The sequence below is a fragment of the Rhipicephalus microplus genome, chromosome X, assembly GCF_043290135.1.
Source record: "Rhipicephalus microplus isolate Deutch F79 chromosome X, USDA_Rmic, whole genome shotgun sequence".
NCBI lineage: Eukaryota > Metazoa > Arthropoda > Arachnida > Ixodida > Ixodidae > Rhipicephalus > Rhipicephalus microplus.
Window position 1 is genome coordinate 471,484,034 of NC_134710.1, and position 15,675 is coordinate 471,499,708.

Consider the following 15,675-nt stretch of genomic DNA (forward strand, 5'->3'; position numbering starts at 1 on the left):
TGGCTCCTCCATGTCCACTTGCGGTTTTCTCGTTTTCGGTAGAAGGTATTCAAAATCCGTAAATTATTGCGTTCTGCGAATTCTACTAGTAGCTCTCCTCTGGCGTTTCTAGTACCGATGCCATAATCTCCTACTGCCTGGTCTCCAGCCTGCTTCTTCCCTACCTTTGCATTAGAGTCGCCGATCACTATAGTGTACTGTGTTTTTACCTTACTCATTGCCGATTCCATGTCTTCATAGAAGCTTTCAACTGAAGCGTCATCATGGCTGGATGTAGGCGCGTAAGCCTGTACTACCTTCATCTTGTATCTTTTATTCAGTTTAATTACGATACCTACCACCCTTTCATCAATGCTATAGTACTCCTCTATGTTGCCAGCTATGTTTCTGTGAATTAGGAACCCCACTCCCAGTTCTCTTCTGTCTGCCAAGCCCCTGTAGCAAAGAACGTGCCCATTCTGTAGCACCGTATAGGCCTCATCTGTCCTCCTAACCTCACTGAGCCCTATGATATCCCATTTAACACTCTCTAGCTCCTCGAATAGTACAGCTAGACTTCCCTCACTAGATAAGGTTCTAGCGTTAAACGTTGCCAAGTTCAGGTTCCAATGGCGGCCTGTCCGGATCCAGAGATTCTTAGCACCCTCTGCTGCGTTGCAGATCTGACCGCCGCCGTGGTCAGTTGCTTCGCAGCTGCTGGGGACTGAGGGCCGTGAGTTATTTGGCGTAAGCATGTGGGAGGTAGTGGCCAGATACTGCACCAGGGTGGCCAATCCTTCTCTGGTGAGGGAATGCGTTCTCGGCGGTGTTTGCCGGTGAGGCCGCACCCCAGGCCTCTTAAGGGGGGACGCGCCCTTTGAAAACCGAAAAATCGCGAAAAAGTCGATTTTTTGAAAACCACATACTCGGGCAGTATAACTCATAAACTGCCTCTACTGTAAATATCAATGTCTAATTCATCGCGAAAGTACGTCAAATAAATTTTATAACATGCCGCGGCAGCCGGCAAGCGGCGAGCGAGCGCCAAAAATACCCCAACTTCGCGCGCTCGCCATTTCCCAACCGCTCGGCCGATCGCCGCCATCTTGATGTTGTTTTGCTCGTGAATTCTTGCGCTTTTTTTTTTTTTCGCCACCCGCGGCAGTGGCGGTGGCGCTCCGAGGCGGGAGTCGCTCACGATTGGGGGCTCGCGAAAGCTTTCGAATGTCCCGCTGCCTGGATGCGAAGCCGCGATTGGACAAAGCGCGCGCCTCTCAAGGGAATGGGGGAGCGCGCGGCTCCTATTGGCTGCTGCGCGCGATGACGTAGCTGCTTCTCCGGCATGCGCAGGCTAGTCGTCTCCACCGGCGCTTGCAATGCCGGCCTCTTTGTGTGCCTCGTTTGCCATCATTCCGATCGGTCGTCACACGTGCTCCTCTATCTTTCACCGTCTTCACGAGACGATCTTCTACCGTCTTCACGAGACGATCTTCTACCGTCTTCACGAGACGATCTTCTACCGTCTTTACGAGACGATCTTCCGCCGTGTTCACGGGACGCGGATTGTTGCGCTGACGGTCACGATGGGCATTTCGAAGTTCAAAACTCGGCACGCGTTCGGTTCAAGAAAGCGTCAGCTGAAGCTCGTACGCATGGCGAAGCTCACCTGCACGCCCACGCGCGGCGACAGTTGCACCGATGCTTCCGCTTCATCTTTTCAAGACGATTGCGTCGACACTTCTAGCGACGAGACTTCTACACCATCGGCACAAGGATCCGTCGTGACGAGTGAGGCTGGTCCTGGTGTGTCGCGCTCGCCAACCGCATCGATTCCGGCCCCGAACAGTGAGACCGCGTCGTCGACTGTGCACATCCAAACACGTTTTCGGACGTGCGAGGAGTTAGCGGCGGCGGAGAGAGAACGTGCTGCTGTGCAACGAAAGCTTGGTGCTATGCCAGCGACCGAGAGGAAGTTTCAAGCGATGATGCCTGAACCCGAAGCTGCCACCGCTACGACCGAAGGCGAGAGATATTTCCTCGTGCAAGGGGATGCCCTTAGCGACATGCTGTCCAAGACCCCATGCCCGCGCTGCCTCGCGACCGGGATGAAAGTTCAAGGAGGCACCCAGCTTGGACTTGCCACGAAGCTTGAGCTGGTATGTCCAAATTGTGGAATAGTTTCAAGTTCGTGGAGCTCTGCTCCTCAGAACGAGTCAAGGGCCTTCGACTTGAATATAAGAGCCATTACGGCCATGAAACAAATAGGGAAGGGACAGACAGCCCTCGACTTTTGGGCAACTATGAATGTTTCCCCTCGTGGCCTGCACCACAGAACTTTCCAGAGGCACCTGAAGCAATTCAGAGAACCACAGCAACAGACCCTGGATAAATTCTATGAAGAATCGGCTTCTGCTGTGAAAAAAGCGTACAAGGAGATGGACCCATCTTTCTGCAAGGACATTACAGGGAACTATGATGGCACGTGGCATAAGCGCGGACATACATCTCACATTGGAGTTGGTGCAATCATCGAGTATCACACAGGCCTCATCTTGGATGCTGTAGTTTTATCGAATCAGTGTCTCGGCTGCCAGGTAGGACCGAAGCCTGAAGACGAGGGCTATGCAAGCTGGTTGAAGCACCATGTGTGCCAAAAAAACACTGATGCCAAGTCTGGGAGGATGGAGGTTGAAGCAGCTGTAACTCTGTTCTCACGTTCACTGTCCAAGCATAACATCCGGTATACAACCATTGTATCTGATGGGGACAGCGCCACATTCTCTGCCCTTCAACAAGACAATGTTTATGGGCTAGTCCCTATTGTGAAAGAAGAATGCTTGAACCATGTGCGGAAGAGGATGGGCACAGCCCTACGTAATCTTGTGCAGAAAAGCGAACAGGCTCTGGGAGGGAAGGGCAGATTGACAAAAGCCCTTATTGATAAACTCACAGACTATTATGGCTGGGCACTGCGGAACAATTCAAACAATGTGGCTGCAATGCAGCGTGCAGTGATGGCGTCATATTATCACATCACCTCAACTGACGAGGATCCTCACCATGACTTGTGCCCGGAAGGTGCAGACTCGTGGTGCCGTCATAATGCCTGCAAGGGGAATGGCGTGCCACCTCCAAAGCACAAATACAATCTTCCGGGCTACGTTGCAGAAGCGCTGCTGCCAGTCTACCAGCGCCTTTCGCAGGCTTCTCTACTGCAATCTCTACTGATTGCTGTCGAGACAGCACTGCATGACGCAGTTTTGCGGTATAATGCCGGCTGCTACAGGGCCACCCAAGAGTTGTCGTCATCAGTGGGACTCACACCTGGCCACTTAATCATTCAACGAGCTGCGGAGAAAGACTCTCTGCGTCTGCAGAGGCTCAGAAACGGATGAATGAGAAGCAGGAAAAGCGGCAAAGAAAAAGAGAGCCTAAGGACACATCTGGCTACTCTGCAGGGTCATTTTAGACCATAATAAATGTTTGAAACTTTCGAAGTCAATTTTCTCAGAATGACTTTTTTGGCCAGTGAGGCTGCTTAGTCAGGTGATCTCTCTGGAACTGCTGGTCTGATTTCTATCAGGTTTTTTTTATTATGCACCTTAATAAATTGCCCAGGGCAAGACAAGCCCGCTTTTTCAATTTATTGTGTCTGTAATTTGTAATAATTAACTAAAACTTCATTGATGAGAGCCAAATTGTGAACACTAAATTCAGTGCTCTGCTAACATTTTTTGGCAAGGAAATTTAAAAAAAGGGCTCTGTCTTGCCTTAAAGCACCTATCCAGGAATCATCATAGTGAATTTCACAGTGCTAGCACATTTTTCAAATTCTCCAGACCCTGACTAAGGGACCCATGTGGACTACCCTGATAAATGGCTGTAACTTGGGAACCAGTGAACATAACTGCATGAAACTTTGTGGTTATTCAAATGGCTTTGCTATTAGTGTACCCTGAAAATTTCATTAAGATATCTCAACAAACAAAAAAGTTGCCCTTCGAAGGTAGCCTCCCCCCTTAATGCAGTTCCATCACCATGCGGATTTTTTTTTTTTTAATCCGGTTGGAAACTGCGCGGTACCGGGATTTGAACCACGGACCTCTTGCATGCGAGGCGGATGCTCTAACCACTACGCCACTACGCAGTTCTCAGTAAATAGGGCACTGTTATTGATAATATTGTTGTATTAGATGTTGTCATACTTCATCAGCTTTCACTCTGACGTATATTGTTATTTGACTTTAGTGTCCCTTTAATCAGTGATCCAAAAATTTGAACTAGCCTACAGGAATTGTACCAATTCTGTAATATAAGGCCAGCAAACCTGTGCATCTGTCATCTTGTCAGCTCGAGATCCTGAACGGGGCCCTGCACCACTTGGCTTGCCATCGGGCCGTTTCCCCAGGCGTCCACGAGCAGCCATGGCCTCCAAGCGGGTGCTCACTGCATCAGGTGCACTGTCGGGTGTGTCTGAAGAATTCTCATCTTTCTTGCGTTTACCCTGAGACACCGGTGCGTTAGCCAGGAGGGCCACACCTGCACATCCGGTTCATCATAATAATGCTTCTACGTGGAACACACACAGGGCTCCATGCAGTCGAATGAGGCATACATTTACATACAATTATATTTGCTTTGTCTAGAAGATAACCCAAGTATGCATTTTCTGAGGCAATACACAACAGAAAAGCTTTGCATTACCAATCTCGATCAATATGTCAAAACTATTCTTTTGCTCTAGACAAAAGTAAGGAGAACCAACTATACAATGGAGGAAATGCAGTCACAATGCAACACAGGCAACACATAAGAACCCAACACCAATAATGATATATCTCGGGTTCAACGTCCCGAAACCACGATAGGATTATGAGGGACACCGTAGTAGACGGCTCCAGAAATTTCAACCACCTGGTGTTTTTTAACGTGCACTGACATCCCACAGTAGACATGGGCCTTTGCCACTTTTGCTTCATCGAAATGCGACTGCCACGACCAAAATCGAACCCGCGACTTTCGGATCAGCAGCCGAGCCCTCTAATTGTTGCACTAATGTAGCGGACAGACCCAACACCAACAAGAAGAAACATAGTTAGGTTAGGTTAGGTTAATTTGGTTTTTTATGGCGCAAAAGCAGCTAAGGCTATGCTGCGCCAGACACAAGACTTTCAGGAATGGACGCTAAAAAGATGAGATTTTAAGGCTTATTTAACAGGTTACTTTCTTTCAGAAAGTTTAGCAAGTCAGGCAGAGGTACTAGAGTGTCATCTCCTAGGAACAAAGCAGGGTGTAAAGGTACGTGTTGTTTGTATAGCTTGCTGAAATGTTTTTGTCTCTGTGTTTCAATGGTAGGACATGTGATTAGGATGTGCATAAGTGTTAACGCTTCTTGGCATTTTTCACACGTTGGTTGTTCTTCCTTTGCGAGTAAGAAGTTGTGTGTCAAGTGTGTGTGTTCAATGCGAAGTCGGCATAATACAACTTCAATAAACCGTTGCTGGTGACGGCAGGTCTTCCATTCCCCGAGTGTGGGTTTCACCAGGTGGAGCTTATTGTTTGTGCAGGTGTCCCATTGCTTTTGCCATTTTGCTAGTAGGGCCAGGCGAATTGTTCTCTGGATATCTTTAAGGGGAATTTTTACTTTTGTTACTGTTTTATGGGCTGCCTGGGAAGCATACTTATCTGCTTTTTCGTTTCCAGGTATCCCAACATGACTTGGGACCCAGCAGAAACGGATGCAGGTTGCCTGGCTGTTTAAGTATACCATGTTTAGAATGTCGCCTGCTATAGGCTCACATTCGGATTTTATATGTAGTGCTTTTAGTGTGCTTAGTGAGTTGGTGTATATGATTGCCTTCTTGTATTTTTCAGCGATAATTTTCCGAACTGCTTCACTCAAGGCATAAACTTCAGCTGAAAAAATGGAAAAACTACGAGGTACTTTCACAGAAATTGCGCTTTTCGTCGTCACAATCCCAATACCCACGTGGTCCTCCGTTTTTGAGCCATCTGTGTAAAATTCTTCGTAATCCCTATATTCGTGCTGAAGTGTATAAAATTCTTGGATTATGTGTTCTGGTGGGGTGCTTTTTTTGTTGAAACGGCTAAGTGAAAATTCGCATAGCTGTGACAGGTCAAACCATGGCGGCAGTCTTGGTGGTTTAATAGCGACATCTAGTGATTCAACAGGGATGGTATAAAAGCGGCAGTTTTCCTCAAAACGTAGGACAAGTGGTTTGATTAGGTTCGGTTTGTTGAGATAGTGTGAGCGCGAGTCACATTTTGCGGCGATTTCATAGCAGATGTGTTCAGGTGACGACCTTATTCTTAAAACATATGACAAGGTTAGTAATGCTCTTTGATCACATAGAGGGGGCTCATTGCATTCTACGTATAGACTTTGCACAGGTGATGTTCTGTAAGCACCACTTGACAGACGGAGACCGAGGTTGTGTATAGGGTCAAGACGGCGGATGTATGAGTTTCGCGCCGAGCCGTAGACTATGCATCCGTAGTCTAAAATGCTGCGTACAAGGGATCGGTAAATACGTATAAGGCAGAATCGATCGGAACCCCAGTGTTTATGGGAGAGTACTTTGAGCACATTGAGTGCTCTGTTTGCCTTAGTTTTCAGTGCATTTATGTGTGGCAGAAAGTTTAGTTTTCGGTCGAATGTTATTCCTAGAAATTTGTGTTCCTGTTTTACCGGCATGTTGATGTTGTATAGTTTGAGCGCGGGTTCAGGGAACAGTCCTCTCTTTTGTGTAAAGAGAACAGCTGTGGTTTTTTGGGCTGAAAAGCGGAAACCATTTTGGTCGGCCCATTTCGTAAGCCGATTTATTGTAATTTGGAGTTGCCTTTCGCAGGATGATAGGCTGGAGGCTCGGCATGCAATTTGTAGATCATCAACACAGATGGAGTGCATGACTGTACGGGGTATAGCCCTGTTGATGGAGTTCATCTTTACTATAAACAGGGTGGTGCTCAAAACGCAGCCCTGTGGTACACCATTTTCTTGGACAAATGTTCGTGACAGTACCGTACCCAAACGTACTTGAAAAGTTCTATTCGATAAAAAATCGTGTAAGCAGTTCAGCATTCTTCCGCGAATCCCTAAGTTAGCTAGATCTCTGAGAATTCCGTATCTCCAAGTTGTGTCATATGCTTTCTCTAGGTCGAAGAAGACCGAGAGACAGAACTGTTTGTGTAGAAATGCTTGTCGTATTTCTTGTTCCAGCCTAACAATGTGATCAGTGGTGGAACAGCCCTTTTTGTATCCGCACTGATGTGCGTCTATTAGGTGCTCCGATTCCAGAGTGAAGGTAAGTCTAATATTTATGATGCTTTCGTAAGTTTTTGCAAGGCAACTTGTTAATGCAATGGGCCTGTAGCTACTTGGGGTTGTTGGGGGTTTACCAGGTTTTAGGAATGGTATGACTATGGCTTTTTTCCAATCTGCAGGCATTATGCCAGAGTCCCATATTTTGTTGAAGAATTGGAGAAGTGCCCGCGCGGATGCTTGGGATAGGTGTGCCAACATTGCGTAGTGTATCTGGTCAGACCCTGTTGCCGTTTTTTTACCGGCAGAGAGTACCCTGTTCAATTCGTGCAGCGTTAGCGGAAGGTTATAACTTTCATTTGAGGTACTGCTAGTAGGCAATCTTTGTCTTTCTGCATTTTCTTTATATTTCAGGAATAAGAAACATAGTCACGAAGAGACACAAGGTGCAGTCTGTTTCAATCTTAGGGGAAGTTTAGGAGTGCATGGCATCGCAATGCGGCCAGCGCTGGAATTATGCACCGGCAGCTGCTCACGCATGCGCAGATGCCTGAAGAGTGTGTTGTTGAACCGCATCCCCTGCTACGGTGACACGAGCTGGCCATATTGTAAGGCAGCATGCTGATTTTATTGTTACTACGAGAACTATGCCGACATTTTGCACTGAACATTGTGTGATGCCAACCTCTCAGCCTTCATTGGCGATAGAGTTCTAGAAACAGTATTTGACAGCATACATCGTTTGCTCATTCGAAACGTGGTGGTACTGAGTGCTTTCACGTGTATTTCTTTTTTGTGTGTGCACCGCAGTACGTTGCGACAAGGTAGACCATAATGAGCATATACCATTTGTGGTATTTATTTCACGCCAAAAAAAGAAAGGATGCAGTGATGTGGGTTCAACACAATAAAACACACAAGAACGAGTTGTGGGAATTGAGGTGAGCCCGTCGCCACTGCGCAGGCTTTATCACCTATTTCTGCTGTTCTCATGTCCTAACATTATTCTCCTCTCCTCCATGGTCCGTCGGCGCAGGGCGAGCGAGAGTGACATTGACCCCTTAATCCCAACCCCGGTTCGTACCGGATGTCGACGGTGGCGCTGTGCTCAAGTCTCCCGAGAGTTCTCGCACGCGCGCCCGGCAGGAGCGAGAGATCCTCTCTGGACATCGAAAAATGAGCACGCCTTTTCTTTCCGTCCAACAGCAAACTTTGTTCTTGGAGCTCGCTTCGACTCACCAGCGGTGCCTAGCACTCGCGGCGAAACATTACCTTTGTTGCCCCTTCCGAACACTAAGCTGAAGAGCAGTGTGGTGAGTTCGTGTGAGGTTGTACTATGCTGATTTGTACCTCTCGAAGACAACGCAAGCGGACTTTGCCCTCGCTCGAGTGATCGGGTCCTGTTGTCACTGATTGTGAAAGCGCGCAGCATAGTCGCGAGGGCCCCTTTCCCTCGGCGGCATGTCACCGTAACCCTTTTGCCCACAGAGACGTGCTCGCGGCACCCTTTGTATTGTACTTTTTGCCCACGGCATAACTAAGTCGCTTTTGCTTTCCCGCTGCCTTTTACAGCAGACACTGTACAGCGTTGTTGGCTTTGCCGCATGCAATAAAGTGTTGCAACTTGTTAGAGAGCAGTACTGTGTACTTGCCACGCTGCTTTCAGCGCCTTGGGTGTCCGAACGCACATGTACAGCGACGTTAAGTCACGCAAGGCGATGGTGAACGCAGCCCTCTCGCTTGCTAAGACCAAACTAATGCTAGTGGCCGCACTCTTTCGGAATACGTGTCCACTACACTGCCGCTCAACACACGCTACACTGCCGCCCAATGCAGTAACCAAAAGCTTATTAAGCTTTTTACTGCTCTTAGAGGGTCAGTTCGCCTGTGCGATTCGGGCTCGATGCAACATGTCTGCTTCGCGGGATTTTTGTCTGCTGACCGTTTCAGCGGATGCCACGTTGCTTAACGAGGTCTCAATCGATGGGCTCCTTTCTGCACGCGTACGTGCTGCCACCCCCTGTTGTGGTGAAGGCACAAGGCGCCTATTCGCTCCCTTTGAAGATGGAGCGTAGTTTCATGGGCCCGTTGCCCTGCCCGAACAGTATGCACAAACGCCTCCCACTACTAGTGTGCCCTTTGGCATGCATGGCAGTTCGTCGGCAAAGCTATTGCAGTCGGTTCCCTGCAGAATTGATGGGTTGCAGGCTTTTGCCCTCGCCGACTTTTGCCTGCTGTCAGCCGTGCAACCGACATTTCGAATGCATGCTGAGCGGGCGCCTGAATTGTTGATGGTAGCTGCACCAAGTGCGCATTATGTTCGACAATGGCGCTCAGAGCGGTGGTCCTTTTGAAACCGCTTCACTGATCAAGCTGGGAGGCTGTTTACCTTTGTTCGACTGCCCCGCTAAGCACTAGCAGCTTCCTGTGAAGGAGGTGCGACAAACGTGATAGCTGAAGCACAATCTCGTGCCCCATTGTCTGCCAAGGACCTTGATTCTGGTGCGACAGCCCGCTGGTGGAGCCTTTGCCCAAAAGAGTGTCGGAAGCAAAACAGCGGCTTCGCCGCCGTTCGACGAAAAGGGAGAGTTTGCATGCGAACGAACCTTGGCTGCTATCCAGGTAAGCGGCACACCGCAAAGCAGCTGAGTGGGGGAGATTTCCAAAAGCCACCATGCCGAGAGGGAACTCGTGATGCCGACGGTAGCGACGGTTGCTGCGGTCCTGAATGGGCGCAATACCAGACTCCTCTTTGGGAATCGCTTACAGCAGAGAAGAGCTTTTGAGGGCCCAGCAAAGTGATTCGTTTTGTCGCGAAATGTGCAACGGTCTCAGAAAGACAGAGCACCACTATGCTGCTTGCTCTGCAGCGGGCGCTGACAGCGACGGTCTCGAAGAAGCGGCGGAGCGCCATTACACCGCTTGCTCTGCAGCGGGCGTGGATAGGGAGCTGAAAACAGCGTGTGTCGCTGAATCCCCGACGGATTCATTTCACAGGACTATGACGGGCTCCTGCTGAAGTATGTAGCCACCAACAATGAGTCCATGGACCCGTGTAAGGTATTTATGCCCAAAATCCAGAGAACCTCACTGTTGCGATCCTCTCAAGACAAACCCATGGTCGGTCACCTGAGTGGCTCAAAAGAGCAACGTTGTAGCCTGGCCTGGCATGAAGCATGACATTTATCACTATCACTGTGCATGCCACATCTGACAAACGGTGAAACCAAAGGGTGGCAAGCCGCCACCCAGTCTTATGTAACCGATTTTCAGTGAGCGTCCGCGGTGCGTACTTGCTGAAAGATTGGGAAAACTCAGCCGTGTCCATATCGCAGACCTGAAAGCCTTTGCATCACGGTGTGATGAGCTCGCGCAAGCGTCCAGTGGCACTTCACGCAAGCAGCGGGGTACACCCGGTGGTGGTGGACTGCATTTGGACCCCGTACTCGTATTATCTGAGCAAGCGGTCACCTTTGCGATTTCGCGCTGTACGGTGGACTCGTTTTCCTCAACCGAAGGCCCTCAGTTTACTGTCTAGCCTTAGTATAGATTAGCTTTTTTATGGCCTGTGCTCATAAAGAAGTAGGCCTCACCCAGTTTGCTGCCAGTGTTTCTGTTTAACTGCTCATGTTTTTTTTATGTTCTTTTGGCCAAATCTTCAGTGTCATTTAGCTCTAACTTTTTCTGTGTTTTATTTCTTTTGCAAGCAAAGGAAGTCAATAATACTGGTGCTTATACGGTAGTGAGAGGAACGATAGATACTTTGCACCTTCACTCGCGCATAGTCGTCAGAGGTTTGTGTGTGCATGCTTATGCACGTGTGTGTGTGTGACGTTTCCGTGCGTGCCTGGAAGAATGCGCGTCGTGGTTTTGTCCCATCAACGTGGACACTAGAGGTGCTCGGGGCCCTGATCCACTGACGTCAGACCATCCGGCTGTGCCCTGCTCTCGGCCATCGTTGAGAAACCTTGCTGCCTCTCCACCATGGCTCCTGCATGAGGCCAGCAGACATAGCAGCCATACATGCTGTCAGCCAATGCCAGGACGCTTTGCAGCCAATTTCGGTACGGCTTTCTTGATTCCTGGAGAGGCCCGGCTGTCCCAGCGAGGTCCTCCGTCATCCAGCCAAAAATTCGTGACCACTGAACAACCACTAAGACGCATCAGTGAGCCCCTTCCGTGACGCATCGCACACGAGCATCGCACCCAACGGACAATATTACGCTCTTCCGCCCCTTCGCACGGTGGATGCTATCCCACCTCAGCAATGCAAACACTAGCCTTACTTCCTTTGCTCCCTTTTTGCATACATGTTATAAAGTCATGTTTTTTATTTTTGTTATTAAGGTTTCCTTTTTTTTAATCTTTTCTTTTAAGAAACAGTTACAGGGATGGACTGAGGTTAGCTGTTGCTCATAGTGTCATTTTAACTGCATGGGTGACGCCCGGCTGCCTTGCCAGACCGGTATAAGGCAAATTTAAGAGAGGGGGATGTGGAAATAGAAGCTAGCCTGTTGCCATTGTCCGGGCTTTGTCGTCTATTACTGCCGTTCTCATGTCTTAACATGACTCTCCCCTCCTCCGCGGTCCGTCAGCACTGGGAGAGCGGGAGTGACATTAACCCCTCTACCCCAACGCCGGTTCGTACTGGATGTCAACAGTGGCGCTGCGCTCGAGTCTTTCGTGTGTCGCGCATGCACCCGGGGGGAACGAGAAATCCTCCGTGGACATCGAAAAATGAGCACGCCTTTTCTTTCCATTCGTCAGCTCCCTTTGTTCTTGGAATTGACTTGGACTCCCCATCGATGTGTTGCACCAGCAGCAAACGCTCCCTTTAGTTGCCCCTTCTGAACGCTAGATGAAGATGCCACGTGCTCAGAGATTTCCCATAAGTCTGAAACAGACTCTACATGTAGGATGGAGCCAACACAACAGAAATCATCCTAAAAACAAGGCGCCAAACCAAACCCAAGCACAGACACAAAGCTGCAATCGAATCAAAATTTTCATCAGAATCGAAAACAAATCAGAACTGATATCCTTGAAACATGCCTGTACTCGAACTGAACATCAACCAAAAAAATGAACACGCAAACAAGAAAAACACATCTATCACATGTTCAGAATAAAGAAGTTCTAAATTTTTATCGCTATTGGGCAGATTTATAGGCTCCAGAACAAATACATGAAAAAAAGTCGTGCAACACAGCATCGAGCTATAACGAAGTTCATTATGAAGGAATTCTCAATTTATTGAAGAATTTCACTTTTTAGAACTTCATAGCCATAGAACTTAATGTATTTTGTGCTCTTAATCAAAAGTATTAGAAAAAATATTTTATTTGGTTTGCACTTGGTTCTCATTAGTGAAACTCACTATTGTTATTTTTCGTCACTACTTCCCCGTGCCGGGAGTGGGTAATTTGGGCGCCTGCTGCCTTCCTTGGATGTGGTAGCCGTTTCTCAGGCTCCCTCTTCGGAATCGAACCCTGATTCTCCGTTACCCGTAACAACCATGGTAAGCAAGTAACCTACCATCGAAAGTTGATAAGGCAGACACTTGAAAGAAACGTCGCCGGCTCGTGGCCATGCGATCAGCACAAAGTTATCCAGAGTCACCAGACAATACGGGCCGAAACCCGATCGATCTTCGTCTAATAAAAGCACACGTTACCCAAAGGGCTCCTGGCTCACTGCATGTATTAGCTCTAGAATTGCCACAGTTATACAAGTAGGAAGAAACGAGCTAAGGAACCATAACTGATTTAATTAGCCATTCGCGGTTTCGCCTTATTTTGCCATGTACTTAGACATGCATGGCTTAATCTTTGAGACAAGCATATATTTACTGGCAGGATCAACCAGGTAATCGTTCGACTGCCCGTCCGTCCTCGCCTTCGGCGGGCCGGATGCAGTCTGTGTGCGGCGAAGGCCACCTTCAGGCACCCCCAACACGCTTATTCGCACTCCGAGATGACAGCGTTCGAGCTCGCTACGGCACAACCTTCCCGAAGGACGAGTGGGAGCCGTGCGGCAAGAAGCACGTTCATGCTCGCTTTTTCGTTGCATCAACTCGGTCGTGCTGTGCGGGTTGCCCAAGCCCGCGGCACTGTCGGTAGACCGGCCGGCACGAGCAACGGAGCCGAGACGGCAAAGCCGCCAGACGACGGGTCACGCCCGCGTCCTCAGCGCTTTCGCAACTGAATCGCCCGAGGACGACACGGAACACACCTCGATATCGTGGTAAAACGGCACCGTCCGACAACGAGCCCCTAACGCATCAAGCGGATGAGGCTGCAGACGACTGCCGTGGATTCCCCTGGAGCAGATCCGAGGACACGCTTGACAAGGCCGAAGCCCGCCGCACATCAGACACCCGGTCGCTTTCGCGTACGCTGCTCACGAGAACCCCCACAAAAGTAAAAAAATTTAAAAGCTTTCGACACCTAATTATATCGCATATCCAAGTTCAGGATGCTGAAGACATCAAGCTGAACCATCAAAAAGAGTAATGTAACGGAGGCACATCAACTAGATCAAACTGCTTCTTACAGTGAAATATTCTTCATGGGAATAGAACACGTCAAAGTATTTCGTTGTTCAGAAATGTAGGTTACTTGGCCACAAGCAAGCCAATATTTAGCATGATGAGTCCGTTCGAGAGAGAAAGAATATATTTACAGAAAGGAAGAGAGGTCGACCTGAGCTACAGTTTGCTCTAACCTGAAAGGGGGAGAGGGGAAAGGGCAGCAAAAGATTGATGAATGACGATCGTAAGGTAGGGAGATGAGACTATGCCCTGCTGTTATGCAGGACCAACTCTAAAGACGTGCATCCAATCTAGTAGCTTCCAAGAATGCTACGGTGGCTCCTATAGCTACATTCGTGCTGCTCACGTCAGGCCCAGGACTGAACACGAACACTACTGCGCCAGTTAATGGTCCACTAAGATATCGTCCCACTGAAGAGATCAGTTGGTGAGGTTCTCTTGCATACGCTGAACAGGCGCAAAATACAAGTTCGAGTGTTACTGGCAACCGGCAGTGGCATCAACATTAACAGCAATCTTGACTCACCTACGTGAGCATGCTTCAAGGCTCCCACATCATTGGTTCCATCGCCACACATGAGGGTGATGAAGCCGAGGCTCTTGAGTGCTGTTATCACTTGCTCCTGAAATGTGAAGAATGAACTGTTCTGATGATACAAAATAGTAGAGGGCTGCTATCACAAGACAGCAGAGGGGCCTGCTAGGGGTGGCAGACAAAGGTAAACAATGACGAAGTCATAAATGGACAGGTTCCAGTCGGACACATCATGACTTCTGCAGATAAATATTGTAAGATGGCGTCGAGTACCTTCAAGACTCTTCTTTATTGTCTCGAGTATGTGCCCCACAACCTAAACTTGACTGGTGATGATGAGTATGTACAGATGAAAAGATGGGACGCATAAATAATGCTCACACTTATTTTCCCCGCGCGCTTGAGCGGCCGGCTCGGCCGAGACTTAGGCGGGAAAGGTATGGCGAACGAAGGGTTTAAGACGTGAAACGTGGACTATCTCGAAAGCTTGGTAACGACGGTTCGTGGAACCCTCGACGGGAGTGACAAGGTAATTGACAGGAGATGATTGATTGATATGTGGGGTTTAACGTCCCAAAACCACCATATGATTATGAGAGACGCCGTAGTGGAGGGCTCCGGAAATTTAGACCACCTGGGGTTCTTTAACGTGCACCCAAATCTGAGCACATGGGCCTACAACATTTCCGCCTCCACCGGAAATGCAGCCGCCGCAGCCGGGATTCGAACCCGCGCCATGCGGGTCAGCAGCCGAGTACCTTAGCCACTAGACCACCGCGGCGGGGCTTGACAGGAGATGTTCGTTCACAAATAACGTAAGGTCCCAGAAAGCGTGACTGAAACTTTTCCCACAATGCGGGTGTGAGAACAGGCGTCCAAATTAATACTTCATCTCCAGGACGGAAGGTGACATCTCGACGAAAGCTGTCATAGCGTTGCTTGCAGTCTTGTTGACTGGCCTCCGTGTTGAGTTGAGCAAGTTGCCGTGCCTCAGCGAGCCTGGAGACGAAATGTTCTGGCGTAGCCGTGGACGTTTTTGTCATTACATTGAAGAAAGAGGCGTCAATGGTGAATGTCGACGCACGACCATAGATGAGGAAGAATGGTGAATACCCGGTGGTTCGTTGAACAGCGGTGTTGCGTGCAAATGTTACGAACGGCAAGATTTTGTCCCAGTTATCATGGTTCGGTCCGATGTACATGGATATCATGTCGATTAGAGTCCGATGGAATCGCTCTGTCAGGCCATTTGTCTGCGGGTGATAAGCGGATGTGGTCTTATAAACTGTGCCACAAGTTTTTAGGATTTCGTCGAGAATTGATGACGGG

General features: G+C 48.8%; 1 protein-coding gene across 7 annotated transcripts in view; it reads right to left on the reverse strand.

The window, feature by feature from the left end:
- Positions 1-15,675, reverse strand: part of LOC119160815 (endoplasmic reticulum transmembrane helix translocase) — a 520,848-nt gene that overhangs the window by 98,259 nt on the left and 406,914 nt on the right. For all 7 annotated transcript variants that reach the window (XM_075881403.1, XM_037413063.2, XM_075881402.1 and 4 more), the window contains 2 exons: positions 14,338-14,434; positions 4,307-4,518 (listed from right to left, as the gene is read on the reverse strand). In XM_075881403.1, coding sequence (XP_075737518.1) covers positions 4,307-4,518; positions 14,338-14,434 — 309 coding nt within the window. The remainder of the gene's footprint in view (positions 1-4,306; positions 4,519-14,337; positions 14,435-15,675) is intronic.